At 41.9% G+C, this 26,544-nt stretch overlaps 1 protein-coding gene and 1 long non-coding RNA gene across 17 annotated transcripts in view; one reads left to right on the forward strand and one right to left on the reverse strand.

Moving 5' to 3' along the window:
• MAP2 (microtubule associated protein 2) overlaps positions 1-26,544 on the reverse strand; it is a 1,132,493-nt gene that overhangs the window by 218,445 nt on the left and 887,504 nt on the right. For 15 of the 16 annotated variants that reach the window (XM_085648606.1, XM_085648602.1, XM_085648605.1 and 12 more), the window contains 3 exons: positions 19,495-23,331; positions 13,680-13,889; positions 13,160-13,294 (listed from right to left, as the gene is read on the reverse strand). In XM_085648606.1, coding sequence (XP_085504732.1) covers positions 13,160-13,294; positions 13,680-13,889; positions 19,495-23,331 — 4,182 coding nt within the window. The remainder of the gene's footprint in view (positions 1-13,159; positions 13,295-13,679; positions 13,890-19,494; positions 23,332-26,544) is intronic. The other variant, XM_085648609.1, reaches the window with a different exon arrangement.
• Positions 1-26,544, forward strand: part of LOC146857899 (uncharacterized) — a 278,408-nt gene that overhangs the window by 211,537 nt on the left and 40,327 nt on the right. The window contains exon 2 of the long non-coding RNA XR_014979966.1: positions 23,906-23,971. This is a non-coding gene — a long non-coding RNA (uncharacterized LOC146857899). The remainder of the gene's footprint in view (positions 1-23,905; positions 23,972-26,544) is intronic.

The raw sequence follows: 26,544 nt of genomic DNA on the forward strand, positions 1-26,544 counted from the left end.
GTATGAAGAGGTTGAGCTCACTATTTTCGTATTAAGCTTGTCAGTCTATCATGTTTGTATTAATCTTGTACAGAACACCAGAGCAATGTTCTCCTGATGCTTACTCCAGTAACTTTGTTGAATTTGGCAACAATCAGAATTGGATTTGGACGAGCTCACCATTATTACATTTGAATGAATTAGTAACGTAATTATCGCAATACTGTCTGATGTTCATTTATGGATCTGGCAGATCGTGTTTGACGATATTGTACACTGAGCTTTGTGATCAATTTGTAACTTCTCTGTTGATGTCTTCCTTTATGCTTCTCCTTATATCCCTTCTTTTTTCCATATATCCTCCCCGCTACACTAATATTCTATAACTCTGTCTGGCTGATATTCTTAGTTTCCACGGCATACCTCTCTACTTCAAGATGGCTGCTCTTTACGCGCAGCCTTCACACGAGCCCCTCATCTTTGTTTATGGCGCCGGCTTGGCCCAGCCTGTTCCGGTGGCCACAACACTTATACAGCGGCATGCCTTCAGTGCTCGCAACAAGCACATTTGGTATCATCGCGTTCACTGACCACCAGAAAGCGGAGGTAAAAATAACTTTTTTATTCCTGGTATAGTCGACAGGCAGTATCTCTGTCTGTGGCTTTCTTACATAACTTTATTTTAATTTTAACGTTTGCAGACACATACTTCAGAGAATCACAGATGTAGCCCTGTGTGCATTTTCCGTTTCTTTCAGGCAACCGCACAGCCACCATCAATCATTCGTTTCGCCATATACCACGGCATTCACGATTAGTGTCTTCAGTGAACCGTTAGTTGTATCACGCCTGGTGAGTTGCTTTACTTTTTGTCAGATCAGGCCGGCAGCCTGCACGGTACAATTTTGATAGCATTCGGAAACTTACTTTTTCTTTTATTTCACAGGCAGTTCTGACCATTTTATATCGTCTGGCTGCTCATACTGACACCTTTCTGTTCATTTTGAGGCAGAGCAGGTTTGATTACACAGTATTCACGGTGCTCGGGTTTCCTCACACAAAGGTGATCTAAAATCTTTCAGCTTCCTACGCATTGGCTTGTATGGCTATTCTCCCATTATCAGTTTCCTTTATCACTGGTTACTAGCCTGCATCTTTCATTAATCCTCTTTATATCGCAGTATTTTTAATCCCTCTGTGGCACTAAGCCCCTCCATTCTTCTATTTATCGTCATGCTGATACTTGAATAACATGTATACTGAAAAATGTATTATATTTTGGACGTAGATTTCCCCTGAAGAAGGGTGATAGATTCACCCGAAATGCATTGGGGACGCATCTGAAGCCTCAACACGTTGTTTTGACATATCATTTTGATCATTTTGTACTATTTTGAACTTTGGAGCCCTCAGAAGTTTTGTGATTAAAACACTACTTCAGAAATAAAACGCTTGTTCTCACTTTGGATTGTTATGTTTATTTCAGTTGTAATTGGATAAAATTGTCTTCTATCTGCACAGCCATTTTCAATCTCTTACTAATGATGTATATAATGTTTTACACTCACTTTTGAGTGTTCCAGGTAGTGCGTTCCCTGTCTGGGGCACTCCGCTCCATTCTTCTCTTCATTTTGAATTCAGTGGTAGGGTGGAACCACCTCAGGAACAGCACACCAAGCTTCGAAATGTTTATGATTATTGTGATTATTGTGTTTACTTGGTAAATTAGTTGAATTTGAGTGCACGCCCAGCAGTTTTCTTTACCATATTCTAACTTTTAGAAAGTTAGCATTTTCCTTCCTTAGCCATTTAGTGCCAACAGCCTGTCTCTGGGTCACATGTCTGGGTGTAGCTGATATGCTTTTATAATTCCTCCAAGACAGTCCCACAAAATAGAGAGCTTAGGTGTACTTGGATGGGTCATCATAGGCAGGACAGGAAGGTGGAGCTGGGCACAGCCCTACTTACTTTTAATAGGCTGTGTCCTGCCTCCCCGCAAACGACTGCACACCCCCTGTAATTAGTCTGGAATCAGGACAGGGAAGGCAGGAAGCCTGTGGACTTCAAGGTGAAACCTCTAGAAGCTTCTCCCACTTCAAAGGAAGGCCCAGGTATAAACATTGGACCCCAGAAACCAACTCTTCAGTACACGTCTGGATCTGTGGATACTCTGCCAGGGAGAAGGACTGCTGTGCTGCTGAAAGGACTGCCACTCTGCTGGACTGCTGCCCTGCTGTGCCGGCCTGCTGCCTGGTGCCCTCTTGCCTGGATGAGAAAGACTGGGCCAGCATCTGTTGAACCCATGGCCCCAGATTGTTTTTAAGGGCTAGTTGGCTGGCCTCCAGGGGTGGCTCCTCGGCTAAGGCAGAGAAGCTTTGCCCCACTGCTCTGCGTTATCTGATGTTATTATCATTTTCGTTTTCCTTCCTGATCAGGTGCAGGGTTGATGGGCCAGGCTGGCCAGTGCAGGGGCCAGGGGAGGAGTGTGAAGCACACTCTAAAGTGCGCATGACGGTTTTACCGGCCCAACTGAGCCGGTCAAACTGTCATACGCATTTTGCATCGTCCCTACCAGGCTGCATTACACAGCCTAGTGGGGAACATGCAAAGCCTTCAAGCCCCTGTCTGAGCGCCGCGGCACGCTCAGATCATTCACAACCCTCCTTAAGGCAGTTTTGTGATTGGACAGGGGATTCTGGGAGGCTGGGAGCTTCCTTTTGCAGCGCAGAGGAGATTGAGCTGAGGAAGCAGCACTCGGCGGCACCCAGGTAAGTCTGTGTATTTTTCTTTGTTTTATTCTCCCCCTCTGCTCCCCACCCCTGCAACCTCCCCAATTCACCATCCACACTCTTGACTAGAGCCTCAGGGACAGAAGGCTCCAACAACCAGGAATCAAGCACCTGGACTGTGCCATCTGTGAGTGTGCTATGTGATATCACCCCTTGTCCTGGACACTTGGAAGAGGGCCTGAAGGTGCTGGACCTTAGACGTGCTCCCAGTCCCTCCTTCTTGTATTTACTTGAAGGTGCTCTGCCAGCCCATCTGTGGATCCAGCAGATCTGACACAACTCCTCTGCTGCTCTGCACCCTCCCGAGCAGAAGCAATGCATCACTTCTGCTGCGAGTAATCACTGAGCGCATGGACTCTGCATCATCTCAAATCTCTTGTCGACGGCAGCCGTGACGACAATGCAGGATCTCGCATTGCAGTTTCGCAGCTCCTCAGAACCGATGCTGTGTGACGGATCCTCGACGTGGTCCTCAGAACGCTCAACAATCCGAATTTAGGGTACTCTTGATCAGTGGGACTAACTGGGTCCCGGTAGTCGGCCCACACCCCACCAGGGTCAGCTTGAACATGTGACTTTGCCCTGGTCTAGCACGACCAGATATCCTTTGTGCTTTTTGGCTATAATTTCACTGAAATCTTTTAAACTGCATATCTCTGGTTCTATTGATTGGATTATTGTCGTTTCGGTCTTGATTTATTTATTACATTTTGTCTATTCTTCTAAATTGGTGTGGGAATTTCTTGTGTTATTTTTTGGCGGTATTACTGTTTGAAGTGCTGCAAAAATACTTTACACATTGTCTCAGGTTAAGCCTGACTGCTCTGTGCCAAGTTAGCAGAGTGTTGATTACAGGTTAATTTGGGCTTTGCTTGCGCCTCACCCTGACAAGGAATGTGGTTGCTGCTTGGGTAGTGTTTCAACCGCCCCACCCTCCAACCAGTAAGAAAATGTCTTCCAGTCCTACTGCTACTAGGTATAGATTTCTGCCCAGAATTAGTGAATACCATCCAATTGGAGATCTCCATCTAGGCATTGATGGAAATTTACAAATGCGGAGAATACTACTCACAGATTTCCCTTTGTGAGTTGGGCTCTAAATGTTTTATTTATGTACCATTATATTTCAGAATTTCTTCATAACTAAAGGGATCTATCTCAAAAGAAGATAGATAGATATATAGATAGATATATAGATAGATATATAGATAGATAGATAGATAGATAGATAGATAGATAGATAGATGTGCAGAGCATGTATGCATATAGCATACATGAGTACTTTTTGTGTTAGGTTATTTTATTTGTTCAAATGTCATATTATGTTACGTTGTCGGATGCTTACAGAATGTGCCTTACACCAAAGCTTCACTATGCTATTGAATAAAACAGAACAGAGTAAGAACAAAAGAAACCCAGGGATTTTGCAAACTAGTTAAAACGTATTAAAGAAACAGAGTCTTCAGTTGGCACCGATCAGAATAAATGGAGAAAAGTGACAGCAGATCTAAGGATTGATTGTTTTAAGCTTTTGATACCGCTTCCGAAAAGGCCCTGTTACTAAATAAAACAGTCCTCATCCTAAGGAATTAGGCCCCGATGTAGGTAGCTAAATGCCGGTCGGTAACCCCGAAATTAGGTAAATTTCAGGGTTACCGACCGGTATTTAGCCATTCCTAATGTAGGTGATGATTCGGTAAATACCGAATCGGTATTTACCGATTCAGTATTTACCGAATCTGTATTTACCGAATCGGTAAATGCAATGTAGAAAGCACATAAAAGAGTGCTTATGTGCTTTAAGAATTCGTTAATTACCACCAACTTCAAGTTGGTGGTAATAAATGAATTCCTTTAAAACTTCACTTTTGAATTTTTTCTTAAGTGCCATGTGGCACTCATCCATGCCCTTGTGGCATGTATGTGCGCCACATGTGCACACAGGCACATTTCAGGGGTGCAACAGGGTGTCCTTTGGACACCCTGGCACCCTTGAAATACCTCCCGGTATTACCGATTCTGTAATACCGAATCGCTAATACAGAATGGCTTTACATTCATTCCTATGGGCCTCCAAGCCCATAGGAATGAATGGGTAGGTAATCCTTATTACCGAATCGGTATTACCGATTCAGTAATAAGGAATATTAAGGAATCTGTATTTTTTACCGATTCATTAGCTACATAAGAAATACCAATTTCTTAATCGGTAAAATTCTGTATTAAGAATTTGGTATTTATGGATTATCTACATCTGGCCCCAAATTAGACATTGTCCTGTTGATTGCAAGGTGTATTGTAGTGAGTGAGGAAAAATGTAACTGCTATTAAATCGGGCAAGACACGTTGTATTGTGCTATGAATGTTAACTAGCAATTAAAATAGAATGCATTGCCAAAGTGGGAACCAGGCAAGGAATCAAAGCATGGGAGTGTTATAATGTTTAATCACAAAGGGACTCCACAGTGTGTGGAGAAGAGAACAAGAGGCGTGGGGTTCTAGGAGCTAGCAGCCTCCACTATTAAATGTTTACCACAAAGAGCTGCTCCTAGTGTGATGACCCAAATGTGGTTACAAGAACATTGTGAGTATAGGCATCTCACAAAAAGTGACGGACTGGTCTAACACACCACCTGGTGTCATGCTTCATCATCGGCCAGTCCTCGCCCTCTAAAACCTTCGTTTGATAGAGGGCGGGCATACACCTGACGACAGGGATGCACTTCTGAATTACTAAGTGGGGGCCCGTGTTAATGTGAGTGAGGTTAAAAATCATTATAGTTATCAGGAATTCTGTTTTAATGTGACTGATAACTATATGATATTAAAAGCATTGGACGGTGAATGGGGTAGTTAGTGTCCCCTAGCCGTCTCGTGAGTGGTCAACATGTTTCTGCCATGTCGGCCGAGATGGGTCCAAGGTATTCATCAGGACCTAAATATAAAGGGGGCTCCATTCTTACCAACCGGTGGCAAGAAACTACCACTGCGTGGGTGTGGCAAAGGCCACTCTCCACTTCCTAAATGGCTTCCGAAGGTCAAGCCTAAAAAGAATATGGTAGAAATCAGAAATACCTGTAACATTTAAGCATGGGTCAAGCGGACAAAAAAAATGTTTAACAAGAGGACAACGCATGCATAGTTTTCTATGAGTGAGTGATTTTTTCACGTGACTTTGTGACACTCTATATGTGTACACATAAGTGGAAAAAATAAGTAGGAGCGAGGGGCTCCTACTTGTCTTACCCTAATTGCAAGAACTACTTGCCCCATGGGGGGAGGGGAGGGGAAAATCCTGTTATCCGCTCTGTAAAGGAAAGCATAAAAACCACAGATTGCATAACTGAATGTATTGGAGAAAGATCTCTAAGCATCAGATCAACACACCCACATGCGCACCAAAACGAGTATATGGATACTCGCGTATCTCTCAGCCCATGCACACTCTTACTGTCACAGAAAAGGTTTCCCTCAAGTATCCTAGGCGACTGCTCCCGGTCCTCCCGAATGTTGGAATGAGAGGGAGGTGCCGGGGGTTATATAGTGTGGCCGTATCGTTAATTGATGGTGACGGCGTGAGTTAAGTCAATTGAGTGCCTCCCAATGTGTGCCTTCTGGTGTCCCGAGCGGTGAAGAGAAATACAAAGCGGAGGGCGCCTGGTCTAAAGATGGCGATTCGTATGTGTCCAATGGAATCGCGTGCAGGGCCTGGTGTGCCCACACATGGATTTGCTCGGGGTGGGAAGCATAATTGGCTGGTGGGGGCGTCTATTGGGATAACTAATATAGGAGCGTAGGCTCGCGACTGGGCGTGACAAGTCAAGGCGTGTAGGGTTGTCATGGCGATGCCGAAAGCATCGGCGGTGCGGATTAGTATTTACCGAATCTGTATTTACCGAATCGGTAAATGCAATGTAGAAAGCACATAAAAGAGTGCTTATGTGCTTTAAGAATTTGTTTATTACCACCAACTTCAAGTTGGTGGTAATTAACGAATTCCTTTAAAAATTAACTTTTGAATTTTTTCTTAAGTGCCATGTGGCACTCATCCATGCCCTTAGGGCATGTATGTGCGCCACATGTGCACACAGGCACATTTCAGGGGAGCAACAGGGTGTCCTTTGGACACCCTGGCACCCTTGAAATACCTCCCGGTATTACCAATTCGGTAATACCGAATCGCTAATACAGAATGGCTTTACATTCATTCCTATGGGCCTCCAAGCCCATAGGAATGAATGGGTAGGTAATCCTTATTACCGAATCGGTATTACCGATTCAGTAATAAGGAACATTAAGGAATCGGTATTTTTTACTGATTCATTAGCTACATAAGAAATACCAATTTCTTAATCGGTAAAATTCGGTATTAAGAATTCGGTATTTATGGATTATCTACATCTGGCGCCAAATTAGACATTGTCCTTTTGAGTGCAAGGTGTATTCTAGTGTGTGAGGAAAAATTTACCTGCTATTAAATCGGGCAAGACACTTTGTATTGTGCTATGAATGTTAACTAGCAATTAAAATAGAATGCATTGCCAAAGTGGGAGCCAGGCAAGGAATCAAAGCATGGGAGTGTTATAATGTTATCTCCTGGTCCCAGTTAGAGGTTGTGATAGCTGCATTTTGTAACAGCAGTTATCGTTTGTCTGGTTTTCTGGAGCAGCCAGATATTTCCATTTCTCATAATCTAGGCTAAATTGAATCAGAGCATCGACTACGGAAATATGATGTCCTTTATTGATAAAGGACAGAATGTTCTTTAGCAGTCTGATTTCATGCCTGTGCGACAAGAGACAGATCAGCATCAAAACAAATGCTGAGGTTGCATGTGGTATTCCAAAACTGGATGAAAGCTCTTAGCATTGGGCCAGACAGATGAATTCTCTTATCCGAGAGGTTTCACATGATAAGCAAATGAGATGACACCTATCACCATACTGTTACAAGACATTGGTAAATGAATCATCAAGAGATGTAACTGAATTGATGGACGACTTTGGGGGAATAAGCCTGAAGATAAGCTGGATGTCATTGGTGTATCTATAGTATTGGCCATGCAGGGAGTGCAGTAGTTTGACCAGAAGCAATATATATATTTTGAGTAGGAGTGGGAGAATCATCGAGCCCAGAGGCACACTGTAGTTGATCTTCTTTGCCTTAGATCGAAAGAGAGTAGCTTGATTATTTGCTTCCAATTTGTCAAGAAAGATTTACGTGTGGTGCCACCAATACCTTAATCTTGGAGTCCAGTGAAAAGAAATGTATGATCAGTGGTGTTGAGGGCCATCAAATTGTCTAATACGCCAGAAACCTTTGGTATCTATTGCGCTACATGGGCTGTCCTAAACTGAAGTTACCAACTCTGTGGTTTGTCTGGCATGGAAGCCTGCCTGAAAAGAATCCAGTTTAGAATTGTTAATGAAGATCTGCAGCTGACAGAAAACTTGTTTCTCAAAAACTGTGTCTGGGTATGGTAGAAGTAAAATCGGGCAAAGGTTTGTAAGATTAGTCGGGGTCAGAGAGGACGACTCTAATAATTGTTTTACTATTGCAGATTTCCAATTGAGAAGTACTTTTCGTTGCTTTGGAGAACTCTTGAATAATGACATAAGGTGAAAAATGAAAAGGTGGCAAAACAGGGCCACGAGATTTCATTATTCTGGCTAGGCACAGATCTGCTTGGAAGCCAGATGGGCAGCTTCTAGGCATGGCTCATGAGTTCATTTGTTGACATTTCTTTAAACTGCTTTCGCCTTCCATTGAAAGAGTGAAGAATGGTAATGTTTTGGGTCTAAGTATGGAGTATTGTAAGGTAATTATTGTAATCATTCCAATGTTTTCTGAAAATAAAATTAGAGAGTGTATTGCTCAGTTCTGTAGAATGTGGAAAGAAGTCTTGCTTTGATAGTGGTGACTTTAGATCTTCGATTATCTGAAATACTTCCTTGGCAAAAAATAGGAGCCTGGAAATCTGGGCTGTGTAGTACAACATTTTTGCTTACTGCATCTCTTGCTTGTTAGTGCGGAAGGTGGTTGGTATTTGAGTACTATTTTCAAAGCTCTGGCAAGTAGCCTGTCTCCATTCTCTTTTCGATTCTTGTGTTTTAGTTTAAGGCTACCTCACTGGTAAACCATGGGTTTTGTCTGGAGTAAGAGTCAAGGGGACGCATGTGGAAACTTATGGGTAGAATAGAGTGAAGCAGACCCTCTAAAGTATCAGCACCTTTTAACTAGCTTGTTAGAACCACCTACAGACCCTCTAAAGTGTCAACAACTTTTAAATAGCTTGTTAGAACCACCTACAGACCCTCTAAAGTGTCAGCAACTTTTAACTAGCTTGTTAGGACCACCTATGATAGAGGCCTGTGCTTGAAAGAGTTGCTGTATGCAGTCTATTGCAGACTCAAGATTGCAATTCCCTTCCGTTTCTCTCTAGTAAAATTGATTTAACAATTTACCTTTTCTAGAACATAGGAACTTTAAGATAAAAGGAATCCCGTGACGGTCAGATCAGATTAGTGGCACTGCTGTAACTGTTTTGAGCTGGAGCCAAATATATAGCCTCATTAGCGTGTGGGTTCCTGATTATGTATGTTTAGCTTATAAATGCTAAATCATGTAAAACGTTGTTGCTGTTATCCCTGCAGTTGACTCAATTCAGAGATTGAACTCCCCCAGGACAATCAAGACTATATTTATTCAGGGTAAAGTTACGTATATGTTCATTGATATCTGCCCAAACTCACTGCTGAAGCTTGTAGGAGTGATAGATGAGTAAGAAGCTTACGGTAAGATGGACAAATGTACATTTAATATTCCTTCCTCATTGAAAGTCAGTCGACCAGCTATGTGTGTAAGGCCAAGATTGTTCATGTGTAGCACCACCACTCCTCTGCTCTGTCTATGTGATTGTGACTTTGGTTTGAATAAATATTTGGTAAAAGTTGTCCAGAATGGGTTCATAGTCCTCACTTAACTAGGTCCCCATCAAACAGCATAAATATAGGTTTTGTACTTCGCAGAGATCTACAATCTGCTGCCACTATTTTATGGCTGATCAGGTACTGCATAGCATGGCTTGTAAGGTGAATTTTCTGACAGGTCGGGTTATAATTAAAAATCAAAAACACACACAGAAACAACATTGTTAAAGGGGTGTATGATATAAAAGCCACAAATACAAAATGTATGTAAGGTCTGGGGTAGTCTCCATACCGGTCCATCCTTATAAACTATAGCCAAAGGATGGTTGCTGATGTCATGAGTGACATCACAGTTTATGTTAGGGTCCCCACGCTATCATTTGTGATGTTGTCTTAGACATCATTTGGGAAGTAATGAGCAGTGCATTGAGGAAGTCATGACCGTATAGTTGATTACCAAATTTCAGGTGGTTTGAAATCACAGTCATAAAGAGAAAGACATACTATCTCTATCTCTCTATTGCTCGCTCTCTCTCTCTTTCCTTTTCTTTCTATCTCGCTTTCCCTGCCTCAAGAAACTGGGGAAATTTAGTGTTCAAAATGCGAACTCAGACCGGTGCTACACAATGTGAGACGTACACAATGTCAGACCAACATTGATAGGTTCTATTAATCTACAACAGGAGTATGGGCTGACAGACTCCAAGACCACATAAAGTCAAGTTCTTTTGTATAAACAATGAGTATGCTCTTTTGTATAAATTTATGTAACAAATATTAATTTTTGAAATCCTGAATGACTTGCTGGATTCATCCCACAAGGACTGTCAGCAAGTATAAAATAAGTGTAGATTACTTACAGGATCCTCTAATAGACAATCGGCTAAGCCCTCAATCCGCTCCCTCCACTGGCTCCCTGTGCTGGAACGCATCAAGTTCAAAACTCTGTGTATTGCGCATAAAACTCTGCTAGGGACAGGCCCTCCCATTAACTCATCCCTTATCAGCTTCTCAAATCCAACATGGAACTTAGATCGGACAAACTGTATCTCGCTAAGGTCCCAGGAATAAAAAGGTCCGGAAGCAAGCTCTGGAACTCCCTCCCACTTCAACTTCGCACAAACTCCAATCACATAACCTTTCGCAAACAACTAAAGACTCTGCTCTTTCCTTAGTCCGTTACCTGTCCTTGATCAGTCTTTAGCGCTGGGACACTCCTGGGTAGCCATGCGCTCTACAAATGCCTTTTTATTCATTCATAAATGCTCTACAATTTAAGGGATATGGAATTCAAAGCCAGCACAGCACTTGAATGGAGACCAGCAATCATACCAAGGAGTGGGCGATTCTAGTTCATGGAAATATAAAATAAGGGGTGTGGATAAGGGATAAATCGTTGATATGTATCTAATGGAGTAGTAATCATATATACAATTTCAAACCACCTTACTTTGGACGATTTTCAAATTCACTTAATCCTTAGAATCATCATCTTTCAGTAATTGATTGGTTGTGTAAAATGTCAAAACCTTTCATTATCATACTTCCCTGTCTGTGGTTGTTCCAGACCTTCCTCAGAGAAACATGGACATGATTCAGAATTCTGATTGGCTTCAAATGAACCAGTAATCAATTTGCACTTCGTAATATGCAAAATGTAGCACACGCATCTTTTTGCAATTTATGATATGCCTGAAATGATCCAATCCTGATCCTGTCTTGTCTTCCAGGTCTGATTTGTAGATGGTAATTGTGGAACCTTGTGACCTTTGTGTATAGAAGTACTTAAAATGGAATTAAGTTGAAGATTCGATTGCTAACTTTACTATACATAGAAAACGCATGTTTTGGGGCATTTTGCAAAAGCTGAAATCGGCAGACTCTCTAGTGGGTGATTGCTGTAAGTTGAAGGAACAAACAAAATGCACATCGATTTGCCTCTAAACATTTCCATTGTAACTTGGGGACACACAGTTAGGGTCTCTGGACAATCCAAAGAATCGAGATCATTTAGTAGGTTAAGAGGTATTTTAAACTTAATGGTTTGTTGGATCACACAGTGTTTCTGGATCCGACCATTTACTGGGCTCCATTCAAATGTTATAAGCATAGGGGCAGTGACTGCCTGGATCTATGTACACGCTGTAAGATCTTGGTCAGAATGTTCTTGCGTACAGAATGACTAACTGCTGCCATGAAGCAAATTACTACACCATGTGGGACTTTAGCAAGCTCCATACTCCTGTAGATCACAAGGTGTGGGTGCGATGGAGAGGAAGATCTGCTCAACTGATCCCTTGATCTGTAGAACCTGCTACTGGCAGCCTCCACATGCCCTGCTGGCTCCAGCAGACGATGGACTCTAAGAATCAATCCTGTATGATATTAAGGAGATTCGGATTCAGGCTTGTACTCAGTGTTGCATTAATCTGCCAATGTAATTTTCTCTTACTACACCTAGAATTCTCAATCTACCCCTTATTCTTCTAAGTGCTTTGTCTACATTCCCATCAGCTCTTCTTGAAATGCTGTAACTTCAAATTCTTATATACCAGTGATTTTTGTTTTTTTTACTGTGCCTATAATTGTTTGCCTGCTTGTACTTAGAGGCCAAGAACCAGAAACGCAAATCAATTTTCTTGTAACTCACAGTTAACTGAAATCAGTATAACATTTTGCCGCTAATTTCACTTTTTTTGTTTTTACTTTTACCCTTTTTCAACTTTTATGGTTGAAAGTTTCGAAGTTAAGCTTGCCTCAACTTCACATTAATTCCCGTTTGTTTTCACTCGATCTTCTTACTCTTTCCTTCTGGTTCTGAGTCTGATGTGATCCACTCAGAACCTGAAAGAGATTCCCTTTTGAGCTTGGACTCTCTTGTGGAGATCCACTGCTCTGTGATAAGTACAAATTCCTTTTTTCCCATGGATAAACACCAGTAATAGATTTGTTAGCAGTACCATTGCAAAGGACTAAAGCTCAAATACACATAGAAAATGTAACACATGAAAAAATACAAGCAAAATAATGGAGAATGTATACCATGGTTTCAAGCTGCGAGCAAGCTCCAACCAGAACACACACAATGAATGTACGCACGTCCTACTGTAAAGCACTTATCACAACGCCATGATACAACCAATGCATTCCTAAGTTCTCTGATGGCAAGCATATGGGTTCATGAGTTCTGCAAAACAAAATTATATATAAATAAATATTACAGAAAATTAGAAACTAAAATGAAAATGATGCCAAGCACTAGAAGAGAAAAATTACTGACAGTGTCGAAAGGTTCTCCGATACGCAAAAAAAGAGATAGATTGAACAAAACACATCTACAGGCAGATGAGATCAATACAAAGCAATAAGAAACAGATGCTCATGTTTGTTTGCCAGCCACATTGCAAAAAAAAAAAAACAGATACCAAAAATATATACAAAATACAGGAACACATCAGTCACCTGTCGGCTTCCGTCTTACACAGGAGAGATGAGCTGGTCTAGAATATTTTGCAGCGGGTTTTAATATTATTTTCCTGGAGGGAGAATGTGTCTGAATTTCTGATTTATTAGCAAGCTCAGCTTTCTTATACACTGCTACGGACAGGGAAACAGAAGAAAAGTCAGACAGTCAAGGAGGGAGGGAAAAAACAATAAATAGCAACAAGGTTATGATGGCAGTTTGCCTTGCGCACATGCGTATAATTTATGGAAAACAAAACCATAGTGCATTGGGCTTCTTGTTAAAGTTTGAATTATTTCGATTATATCTCTTCTCTATGTTAGATTTGTTTAGCATCAGGGGCTCCTTGGGAGCGGTACTGTGGAAGATACTGCAGCCGCACGACGCCCCATTCTGTTGGATATTTGTTGATCTTTGAGAACTATGCTGATTCACTTATGTCATTTTAACGTTTTACTTGACTATAATAACGGTTGAAATGATGCACATTTTAATGGAGGAGAAAAAGTTAGGATGAACCTTTTTTCCTTTTCACGTCATCTCTGGGGACAGTGCTAGGTTCCTTTTTGGCATGTCTCCTTTCTGGGGTGGAAACCCGGCCTCGGGTGCTTTTATAGGGTTTCTCCTTTTTATGCTTATCGGCTGGTGGCCTCTGAACCTCCGTCTCGGGCTTCTCCTCTTCCTTTGGCACGTTCTCTAAGTTCTCGGTCATGATGCTCCTGTCATCATCTGTAGGGTCACAGCAAATTACAACAGCAGCAGAAGCAGAGTGAAATTACTAAGTGACTCTACAAAGGCAACTAAACTCAAAATCAATTACCACGTTTTCTTGTAAAAACCCCTACACAGAATATCATGAAATATTGACCCCCTAAGGGGCCAAAAGACTCCAAAACAACCTTTGGCGCGTGCAAAGCTTACCTTTTCCTTCATTTGCTTAATATGAAATCCTTGCAACGCCTAGAATTTAGGTCGTCTTTGAGACAGATTTAACTAACGCACCTGACTATTGATTTTTCCAAAATATTATACATACTATATACACACACAGGGGGATTTTTTTGAGAAATCATCGATTGGTCTGTTTGATTGTCATTCACATTAATTTCTGGCTACCACAGCATATAACATGGGGGCACGAGTCAGCCCACTTTTCTTTGGACTCCCCCTGAGGGTGAGTGACTGCACAAAGCCTGGTTATATTGTTAACTAACATTCACCTAAAAAAGTCTTACTTTTCAGTGACACAGCTGGTTCAAAGGGCACTTTTTATATATTTTGTATATTATCCGAAACACCGGGTATTCATTTTGTCTGCACTTTGGGTGCCCAGTCAAATGGAGATTTGTTTTCTGTCTCCTCTTTAAAGTTACTCCTATAGATCAGACACATGGTACAAGCAGTACAGTCTTACTGCAACAAGCATATGTTCTATCTAAATAGTGTATTGTTTAAACCATCCAATGCAAAGCACAGAATACAAATCGTGCGCTGTTCCCAGTCTGAGTTTCTGGCTGCACAAGTACAGGAAACACGGGGCGTTGTGCTTCCAATCTGTTTGTTTGTGTACGTACACTAATCACAAAATACAGTGTAGTGTTTGCAGCCTCTGCTTCCTTCCTGCATCATATCACGACATACACAGGGAAAAGTTTACAAAGTGTCCACGATTGCCCTTTCTGACTGCACTCAGCATGATACCAATTGTGCAGTTTAAAGGCTGCCATTTGCCTCATTGTACTGCGCACAAGGCAGAGACAGTGCAGTGTGCATAGTCTGCGGTTGGTGGACTAAGCAGAGGGGCACATCTTACGTCTGACAAAATTGAAAACCTACTCCCAACTATTGGCTTTGTCGCTGCTTGTTTAGCAACCTTTCACAGGAATTTGCATCGCTACGTAAAATGATGGTTTTAAAGCAGCTCCCAGAAGGCGAAGCAACCAGGTACACAGCTGATCGATGTTCCTTCTTGATCTGCTTATGCTGCTGGTGATGATCCGTCTGCTGTTCCTGCGCATGCGCTGTTCAGCAGCCCCGAACTTTAGGGAAGCTAGCAGGCCTGGGAGCCTGCCAGTAAAGAGGAGGCGCTATACTCCAACGGAATACTCGACTTATGACCAATGAGGACAGAAAAGTCAACCTCTGCACGCAGTTGTTTTGGGAGCTTTTTGACCCCTATCACTTCATGCACCCGCTGCCCACTGTGTTAATCAGGGTAGTATGAGGCGACAACAAAATGTCCCAGACTATTAATGCCTATTGAGACACAATTCTTAAAGTCTCACACTGATTCACCTGTGGCCCAGCATTCTGCACCCCCTCGCCCCTCTCCTGCTATGACTACAATGAAGTAACCTGGATCTTGGATGGTCGCCTTTCCCCGGGTCTGGGTCTCTTACGCACAGCTACAATGCATTCTTGTCTTTGTCCGTCTTTTTCCTTTCTCTGCTTAATTTCTACTCAAACTAGGCCTACTGGTGTTAAATCCAGTCTGCAGTTTGTATTTTTCAAGCTTTACTTTATATCCTGTGATTCTGTCCAATATTCCTATACAACAGTATGAATGACAGAATGCCAGCAGGTCAGTGCATCTGCAAAGCTGATAAAGCTGGGGCAGTCACGTGTATGACTAGTGACACTTTACCCAGAAGTTGTAAGTCAGAATACTGTGCATATAGTATCGTGCTACAAAAATGTCCTACCAAAGTATCATCAGGTAAGTCTATACAAGATAGATTTAAAATTCTTCACATCATCGAGAAAAATAGATTCCGAGTGATTCATAGGAAACTTATACTTCGTTATATAGACTCACCTTGACGGTGTTTTGGTAGTCGACAACTTTACTACAATATTTTTGAAGCATACATTTTTTTCCAAGATATCATGGTTCTCTCCATACCGAGGTCCTGTAGACCTTGCAGAGGTGCGCTAGACTGCTGTGGCATCTACTGTTGGTCCTGTTGCTACAATGCACAGTTCTCCTAATTGTGACCTCCCTTAATCCAGGTTACTCTGCAGTCATGCACAATATGTCTAAAAGGAAATCCCACTTGCTGGTCAGGGTGACGCGTATATAAGTGAAAATGGCTTCCTTAGGTTCCCCATCACCTCCCCATACAGTTCTTAACTTCTCGAGTGTCTGTCTGGGGGTTAATAGAATGCCAAAACTGACTGCCCCGGGCTTTCAAGGAAGCCTATATCACGAGCTACTGTTGATCAAACTCCACCAAACCTATTTAAGCATGTTGTTTGCATGTCTACAAAACATATATTTCCCTGTTTTTGTCCATGTCTAGAATCTGCTGCTGCTGGTTCTTTCCCCTATCTTGTCTCCAGCACTCCTACATTGCAAAGAGATTTAATAATGGGATAGGTGTGAGAAGTCAGGGTGAAGAATTTGCTAATTGCGATTTTACTTTGTGTTTTTAATCCCATTTTCCTATTGACTGGTTCTTTGTGATAAGCTCTCGCTTCTAGCTCTTCCCTCCAAAAGTTGGGACTTGTTAGATATCACTGTGAGCCTGCAATGGCTACCAATTATCAGCAATCCCCATGGCAGAACTCAAAGGTCATGTAAGTAACGGGATGTTGAATAGATGCCTATAGTGGGCAATTATCCATCCCATAGCTCAACCCACTTCTGGTTCTCCGCACACCCTAAATCTGACTATTGGAAACAGCTTGAAAGAAACATATGGGGGCAAGAGGAAGAGAAGACTGTAGTTGGATGGAGGTATAGTGGTGCTTCTTGAGAAAACTCTTTTAGTCAGTGAGCGGTGCCATTTCCACTTAGATACAAATTATGTGATAATTGTTTCTTAACATTGGACTGATGTGATTGTATCATGCAATATCATGTATGGAATATTGTGCTACTTTACCATCGTAACCAGAATATTTTCAGGCAAGTGCACCTAGGGAGGCATGCCTACATTTAGTGCTCTTAACTACACATCTATGTACCTTGAAGGTATAGTTTATATCTTCAAGGTACACTGATAAGGAGTTATGTTTCTCCTCAATATTTTGGTTATTTTATTAAGGTATCACGATTATCCATACTCGATATTCCGGACCCACACCGATTCATGTCTCTAATACCTTCTATTATACCCTTCAATGGACAGTGTCGCTTCAGCTTAATTCTTGTTTTCAAGCAATTGGAACAACCAAACCTCTGTGACACATTAGCTAAAATGTGTTTAGGTGTCTTCTTGCTCAATTGTCAGATGAAAGGAACCCTTTAAAAGAACCCAATGCATGCCCGGTACTTTTTCAAGTATCGGTTTTGTACAGGGAGCTTTAGTGAGCCTTATTTTCGTGGGTTTGATGAGCTCAGATCATTCTTACAGATCTCATGCGAGCATCTGGGCTGAGTTTATCACTTGGGGATGGATATTCACAGGGCTATTTTATGTTGGGGACTAGGATTTTGTTCTTTCATTTAAAATATATATAGCTGCTGTAATACAGACGATATAAATGACATCTTGTTTCTAGAGCCAATGGGGATGATTAATTATATCTGGAAAGTATACAAAGAACTTTAATGGGTCAAACCAGTTAGTGAAGAAAAATTAGTAGGGGTTCTATTAACATGGACTATGTGTGTGCTTTGGATTATATATGCTAGGATTTACGTGGAATGCCACAGGTTAGATAATGTCTATAGTCAAGGGCTTTCACCGCTGTAATCAGTGGTGACAGTCACAGAATTGATGCTTTCAGTCTTAAGAGAAGACAAGCCCTATGTGACTTCCCTCAAGAGCAGCCTGGAAATAGTCATCCTAAAATTGACTAGATTTCCCAAGGCTATGCTGCCCAATAATAGGTATCTATGTTGACTGGATGTTGCAAACAATCGCAGAGGGGCTCAAAGTGGAAGTTATTACACGTCGGGTATTGATGTGTTCAGCTGCACAGCAAAGCAGATAGGAAATGGCATGTCTCTAAGATTTTGAAAATGAATACATGCCTAATAATACCAGGGTCAGGGTGTAACCTAAATTCTGCCCTTCGAATCTGAAACGGTTAAGATGGTAAGTCTAATATTGGCAGAAATTCAGTATTCGATATTAAAATATTGGCACCACTGGAATAGGAGAAAGGAACAAAATCCAAGAATAAGACTAGCCTATGATGCTGAGGACATCTTAAATTCCCATTAACAGCAGTGACAAGATTTCTTAATAAAAGGTATTTGGTGTATAAATGGTGTTGACAGCTAGAACAGCTCTACACTGACCAAACAAGGATAACATGGGGCAAAAGATCGTGCCTTTCTAATAAAGGAGTGCGAGGTGAGATTTCTGTTTGGATCTCAAGCATAGGGATGCCAAATGTACATTCTCAAGGAGAGAATCAATCAGAGACAGGGAAGGTTTGTCTTTAAATCTAATTTTAGCCCCTTGTGGGAAACCTGATCACAACACATACATTTAGTGGCGTTAATAGATTCTAAGCTGGTGCGACAGTGTCTGAGGGGAATTAAACTGAACACACAACATTACACTTTTAAGTATATTAGACAACATCCAGTGCAATCAAATAAAACAGTTTTTAACAGAATTATCCATATTTATGCAAAGTGAGACAAGTATTGTTTGAAAAAGTTCTAGAGGGCCAAGATGTACTAAGAAGGGTCCTATACTCAGACCTTTTTGTGTGTTTGAAACCCAAATTGTGATTCTGTAACACATAGGTTTGCGACTAAATACCAAATCAGTATTTGGGAGAGGCGAATTTAGTGTGTTCCTTCTAAATAGCGATTTGGAATGGGATGCATTCATATTTTGTGACCAAAATGTGGTCGCAAAATATTCATATTTACAGATTACTGACAAGTAGAAGTAAACAATTTGCAAACGGGTAGGTACCCCTTCTTCTTTGTCAATGATGACTAAAATACTTTTTAAAGAGCATGCAGTGGTAACATGGGGCACTGCCTACTCCTAAAAATTGCCTTTTAAACTTTTTTTTCTCTTGAATACATGCTGTAATAAATATTGCTTTATTAAAAAGCAATCACATTCATGGCGGTTTGCTCACCCCCAGCATGCCACCATCCCTGTGATGCATTTTTTAACCTAACTCATTAATATTCATGATCTAGGTCGAATTACAACCCACTATGATTTGCTATTTTGTGAACTGACCTATTTGTACAAAGGTCGGTTCACAAAATACAGCACTTGTCCCAAAAGAACTGGTCACAAATTGCGACCAGTATTTAGTACACCTGGCCCTTGCTTATTACACATAATCACACTTGTGACTGGTATGATTTTGCTCAGAAGAAAACCACAGATAAGAAAAAGTAAAGTAAACACACCTTGTGTATCCACCCAGATGCTGTCTGTATCCAAGACTGAGTCGTCAATGGTTGTTTCATCTTTGTAATCATCGTTGGTCTCTGTTTTGTATTCCGTGTAAGGTACCTCTTCCTTTTCAGGAGAAGCTGGGGCATCAGGACAACCATCATGAGGCTCTGCCAGGGACTCAGTCTCTTCTTCCACCTCTGCTGCTTCATCCTGTGTCATAGAGACCCCTGCTTCTTCAGCAGGCACGCTACCCGCAAATCGGACACTATGTGAAGAAGTCTCTCCCTCATCTACAGTGGTCTGCAGCACCATGATAAAATCATCTTCAACGGTAACCACCGATTCTATGACTCCTTTCAATTCTGGGACATCAGCTATGATGAGCCCTTCACCCGAGGCTGCAGGCCCTAAATCTGTTTCCTGTTGAGATTCTAATACTATTTCTGATTTCATCACTTCCTGTGGTGGCGTTTCTTCCTCTTCTTCCTTTGTCTCTGGTGTCACCTGTGGTGGCAAGATATCCGTAGGTAGTGTAGGTTCAGTTGACAGTGCTGGTTCATCCTGAGGCTGTATGTCTGGCACCTCCATGCTGTCTCTCTCTTCCGGCACAGATGCCTCTTCTGCTAGTAGTTCTACTGTGGACTGAGGGGAAACAGCTAGCTCTTTTGGTGGTTCTTCAAGAAGAACCTCATCAGATTTCACAGGTGCTGATGGCTCTTGAATTTGATCATGTTCCCCACTAGACTCGTATGATTCCTCTTTGTCGACTGCCTCCTGATGCACTAAATCTGGCTTTGTTCCTTTCTCTTTTAGTTCACTCTCTGACGGTTTATAGTCATCCTTTCCCTGACTTGTTTCGGTAGTAATAGCCATTACGACCTCTACTTTCTCATCTGATAAGCAGGGCTCATCAGGCTTTTCTGGCACTTCTATTTGCTGATCTTCAGAATCATTTAATTTTTCAGAGTCAGGGGCTTGCTCCAACGAAGCTGCAGCTGACCCACTTATCTTAATGTGTGGGGGACTTTGAGGGTCTTTGATAACAGAATCTGACTTAGGCACTGCTCCGAGATCTGCTTCACTGTGTGTGAACTCAGGACCTCTTGTATTGTCCACCTCTAGGGCAGGACTAAGGCACTCAACATTTCTTTCACTGGTTGGGTATAAATCTTCCTTCGACTCAACATCTTTTTCTTCAAACCCTTTATCTTCTGAACTAAATTCTGTCAGATCACTCGGATGACTATCATCCCCTTTGTTGAGAGAACTGATTTCATTAATCCCTGATGATATCTGTGCACATTCTGTCTCTCCTGCGTCTTGTATTTCTTGCATTTCAGTGAGGTCTTCACTTTTTTCATGGACAGTGCCGAGTTTATCAGCACTCTTTCTCTCTTGCTCCACCTCCCACCCCTTCACTGTTGGTTCCCCAGATGCATGATGCTCCATACCAGTTGCATCATCACTATATTTCTCTTGGGATAGTTCAGCAGCGGCAAGCTTTACTTCAACAATTGATGGGTCTGCCACCTCTCCTCTGCGTATCTTTTCATCTATGCCTTCATACAGAGTGCTTATACCACATGCTGAGCTCTCACTGTCCTGGACAGGGGAAGGCAGTGGTACAGTGTACTTGTTGAACACACAATAGCCTAAGTCTTCCTGTAAGCTGTCTGTTTTTACAAGTAGCTGGCTTTCATCAGGTGGCTGCAACATATTGGAATCGTCAATGACTATTTCAGAAGGAACAGTCTTCTTTCCAGCGGCACCAGCATCGGTGCCAGCATCGGTGCCAGCATCGGTGCTTACAGAATCCAATGTTGACCTAGTACCAGCTAGATCTAGCATTTCAGGTAAGTCAGGGGCCATTACAGATCCATTTTTATAATATTCCTTTGGCAGGAATGGTGATTCTGACAAAGGTGCCTCCTCAGTATTCCCTCCTTCTTTTACCTTTACTCCCTCACTGTTGTCCTCTTCCTCCTCTTCTTGGTCAACTTCTTCGGCTAAACTGGGCACTCTGTCAAGGGCTGAGGATGCTTCTTGAAGATCCTCCCCTCCTTCGTCCATGCTGCCACTTGTATTGGAGAGGATATCTGTGGCCATGGGAGATAGGTCATGACCATGGGCTCTGGCATAACTGATACCTAGTGCTAAGGAATCCAGGCAGGACATTGGCAGGTTAATTGACATGCTTCTTTGTTCAATGGCAGACCTACCTCCAAGTCCTAGACTCCTGCTGAGTGTCAAGTCATCTTTATTTTTGTTGAGGAATTCTGATCTATCTGAATAGTCTTTGGGGTCAATGGTGAATATTCTGTCTCTTTTGGGGTGTCTACTTGGGGATTTATCTAAGGGGAAACCTTGAGCAAGTGTACTATAGCCTATATCATGAGATGGACCGCTGTCCTTTCTGACCATTGTCTCTAGCTCTTCATCATCATAATCTTCCTCTTCCTCCTCTTCCTCCTCTTCATCTTTAGAGATGACTGGAATTGTGTAAGGTTCATGCACTCTTTCCTTAGTATCACTTAGTTCATAATAATCACTGCCTTCCTGCAAGCTGGACTTTGTTGCTTCCTCTTTCAATGCAGATGTTTCAAAATATGTGGACATCCCGGACTTATCTTCATGTAAATGCATGTCCCTTTCTGGTGTTTCAGAAGTGCAGACAGCATGCCTAGTGTTCTCAGAATCTTTTTCCTGCAAATATGTTTGTGTATTGTCTTTGGAAGTCTTGGGAGTGGCTGCTGTCTCCGGGTGTTCCTGAGCTACATGGGAGAATGTATGTTCCTCTCCCACTTCTTGGTCACTTTCATCCACAGGTGGCCCAGGACTTGCTCTGTCCATGCCTGTTTTTGGACTCTTTGGCACTTGATTTGTATCATCACCAACAGAATCAACAGCTAATTCCCCAGGGCTTGTCTCAATTCCTTTAACCACATCAGGTGCCTTTTGCAGGTCATCTTCTCTAACTATAGTGTCAACATGTGCACCCAATGTCTCATCTGGGCTTGAACAGAGGCCACTTTTAACAATATCTTGAGCCTTCAGAAAGTAAGAATCAGAATATTCATCTTCTTCATCTCTCATTTGCTCTCCAATATCTTCTGCTTCCTCTCTGCCAGACAAATAGACGGCAGAGCTTTCTTCTATGCTTAACTTTTGGATGTCTACTGAAGGTGCGGCCACCACAGGGTTACCTGTAAACACATTCTCCTTCTCAATATCTGTAGGGCTTTCATTGGCTCTGAGTTGGTCACTGAACTCTTCCATCGTTCCACTGTGCTTTTCAGAAGAATCGTGAGGGTAGATTTTCACTGTGACATCTAGTGAGGCTTCTGCTGGTCCGTCGCCTTTATCAGACGTAGTTCCCAAAGAAGTTCCTATAACAGGATTCTGAAGACAATCGGAAGGTAGACTGTCCATCTGATCATTTAACTGAGTCTTCTGAAGTTCATGTTTGTCTAGTGTAGAGGCTGCCTGACTGCTACTCTGTTCTTCTGTCATGCTCAACTTTGGCATTTCACCAGACAGGTCAGGTTGTTCCTGAACCACTGGAGGAGATGCAGCCATGTTGATACTAGATTCTTGAAAACATATATCCTCTTTGTGTGAGACATAATGCAGATCCTTTTCCCATGGCTGCTCTAACACAGGGCCTTCTTCATGGTCTAGTGGGAGCTTTTTCTCCATTTCATCTTTCAGGGCTCCCTTTGCACCCACAGCCTCTGATGTTGTCTCTTCACCAGTCTTAGTGTTTAGCTGTGCTTCTCCTTCCTTTTTGATTAGGGATTCATCAGCAAAAAGGCTTGGGTACTCCTCACCATGGATGTTCATCTTCGAGGCTGTAAGTAAATCTGAAGTGATTGGTTGCATTTTTATTTACTTGAACATGCAACAAGCAATCTCCAAAGGTGAAGTGATACCACTGAATGAAAAATGGATGGAGAAGAACCTATGACAGCATGCAAGAAATTCACAGCAAATGCAACATTGGTTAACTGATGTTCTTTACAGTCAGACCTGATTAACATGATCAAAATGAGCATATTCTTTCAATGTTCAGGTAAAAATTGCTTATTTGTCTTTGGTGATGCCACTGCGGCAAATGTAATGTGATTGTTTCTAAGAGATTCATTTACCATCATGGATAGGTTTGTAATTTGAAAAGTTGTACACGATATTTTGTTAATCATGGTCTCTTCACTTATATTTATGTACACTGTTTACCTCCATCTATGAGCTGGGTGCCAGACCAATATGAGAAAAGAAAACGGTCTCTTTTTGTATTAATGCATTGTTTATCTTCAGTACATTGTTTCTCTTTTTCTAAAAATTTGTAATTTAATTACTGAAATCTAAATGTAGACAGTTTTAACAACGCCTGCCTTCCTAATGGTGATATTTGTCGAATTTCAGAAGTGCCGAATTGATTGCAACACAGCCAACATGAAAATCTTAACTTTTCAGAAGGCATGGTGGTAGGTGAGTGTTGAAATATATTTTGAAATGTGTATCTAAGGGGCAAGTTTCAATTATGCTGGGCCTGTTTCTGACTAAAATGTTGCCTTAATGCAGCAACAAGTACATGTGTAGCTCTAGCGACCGATCTAGTCAATCCAACAGGCATGGTGTCTATCAGTTAGATCAGTTGATTGAGCCACTATGCATGGAACAGACCATTAAAATGGTCTGTCCAAAAAAACGAAATATGAAATAAGAAAAGCATGCTGATTATTTCAGGTACTAAGATAAAAATGCCCCAACCTGGCCATTCAAATTGGTCACCAAGTGCCTTAAAGTGGCGAACAAGACTCGATAACACAGTGATGGAATAATTCCACCGTAATCCGTTTTAAGGAGACATTTAATGTTGCTTCCAAACCTTTCTCAACTTTTAGTGATCTGCATTACACATCTTTTTCCACATCTGTGGCTAAACCGCTCTCTTGACATGGAGACTACCTGCCAAATGTGCTTGTCTCGTGTTTGTCAGGATTAGTCTATGGAGCCCTAGCCTTGACCAAGCTGTCAATTGTTTTTTTGGTTTCTCATTCAATCACTAATTTGCCTGATATATTTTTCGATGGATTTTTCATAGTTCTTAATGGTTCTCTTACAGAAATGTTTAGGCTGTACTGAGTAAATTGCACCTGGACATGCCATTCACACTAACTTGTGAATCACCTGCACATTTTAAAATTGAATGTGGCATTAAAGAATGACGTCACCAGGTCTGACTGTGTATGGCAAATGAGTATGTTTCTTTCCTTTGTACATGCTATGAGGCATGTCAAGCATTAAACATTTATGTCATTTATGTGCATTTCCTGATTCGTCTTCAACGAAATCATTTTTAAAGATCCAAAATGCATAATTAGCTCTAGAACCCAACTGTAGTGCTGTAGAATGCAGGGAGCTGAAAGACAAAGATGATCTCTTTGGGTGATATTCAGGCATGGGTCTCCTAGGTGGGTTGTGAAACACACAAATGATATATATAGCGAAGTCTTAACTTGGTGTGCAAGAATCATGCTTAAAGAATCCTGAAACTGGATCACTGTGAAAGAGGGTGATTTGCTCAAAGCTGTCATAGTGCAACACTCGTGGCCCTTTACCCACTGAGTGCAGCAAACACTTCCTATCAATCCCAAAATTCACCTCATGATGACGTAGCGCCTTGTGCGCTTGGAATGATGAGGACGAGTGTGATAGGTAAAGGGAGTAATTGCACATTTCAGCTCAGAGAAGGGGGAAAGGGAACAATGATTCTAATTTGCCTCTCAAGGAAGAGCTTCAGAAGTAGAGAGGGGCTATAGGCACAAAATATCTAAAAGAGGTGCACTTGCCATCGAGGGGAAATAGATCTTATGGCGTCTCAAGTACAGAAAATGTAGAGAAGGATTCGTACGCATTGTATCTAGAAGTGCCCGAGAGAAAGAATGGACATTGCATCTATACGAAGTGTTTGAGGGGTACAGGGGTCTGAGTGCACATTTTATTTGTGAAAATGTGTAAGAGGTAAAGGTCAGAGGCTGTGCATTGCACCTCTAGAAGTGTGTGGAGGACTAAGGGAGCAGATCACCCACTAAATATCAGAGAAGTCTTAGAGACTGAGTTGGCAACTGCATAATGCATCTTTACAAGGTCAGTGAGAGGAATAATGGAACTGGCAGAATATTGGTCCTTGAAGCACGAATGAAAGGGAGGTATTTTGTTAACTGCAGGGCATCAAGTGTCAACTGGCTGCACATTTGATCATGAGGACATTTCGGGGGTAGAATGGTTGAGGTACACTCTTGGGACTCAAATTACAACTGCAGGTTTGCATGTTGGTGTGAATGCATGCAAAGGAAAATGGCCTACAGAGGAATCAGAAGGTTTATCTACACAATGGTGCTTCTGAAAGGCTGGTGGGGCTGGGCAGAGAGAGTTGTGTGTCAGGCTGATGTCACGCTTACCCAGCCGCACTGGCATTTCTGAAGCACTCTCCTTTCTGAATTGCTGTCGAATTCCCTGTAGGGCACTCTGCTTCTTGACTCATAAAATACACAGACCGTCAGAAGAGCAGTTCTCTCATTATTGTCTCACCGCACCCATGGGAGTCCATCAACCAACGGGGATGCCTGTGGAGCTATGTTGTCTTTCTTTGTTTTGAACTATTTTTTAACTTCATTGTTTGATTGGTCGCAACATTGTCGCACTGGAGTCCATGTGGTCAGAAAAATCCTGTCTAATTGCAGATTAAAAACCTCCTGGGGATACACTGCAATTGACAAGTCTTACCTGTGCCCCAAAGCTCGTCTTGTCGCATAGCCACAGACAATAAACTACCTGCGTCGTCTCAAAAGAGCTAGTGTGGCAACACAATAAAAGCAAATCGAACAGGGCTCATGTGCAATGAATGAAACAGAAATGATGTAAAACATATCTGCACTGGCAGCAAGTAGATGGAAACCACAGCGCCAAGCATAAATGAATAAAACAAGGTTGTCCACAAACAAAAGAAGCTCCACAGGCAGCTTCACCGTATGGTAGAATAAATATCAGTCTTGATA

The sequence above is a fragment of the Triturus cristatus genome, chromosome 3_2, assembly GCF_964204655.1.
Source record: "Triturus cristatus chromosome 3_2, aTriCri1.1, whole genome shotgun sequence".
NCBI classification, from domain to species: domain Eukaryota; kingdom Metazoa; phylum Chordata; class Amphibia; order Caudata; family Salamandridae; genus Triturus; species Triturus cristatus.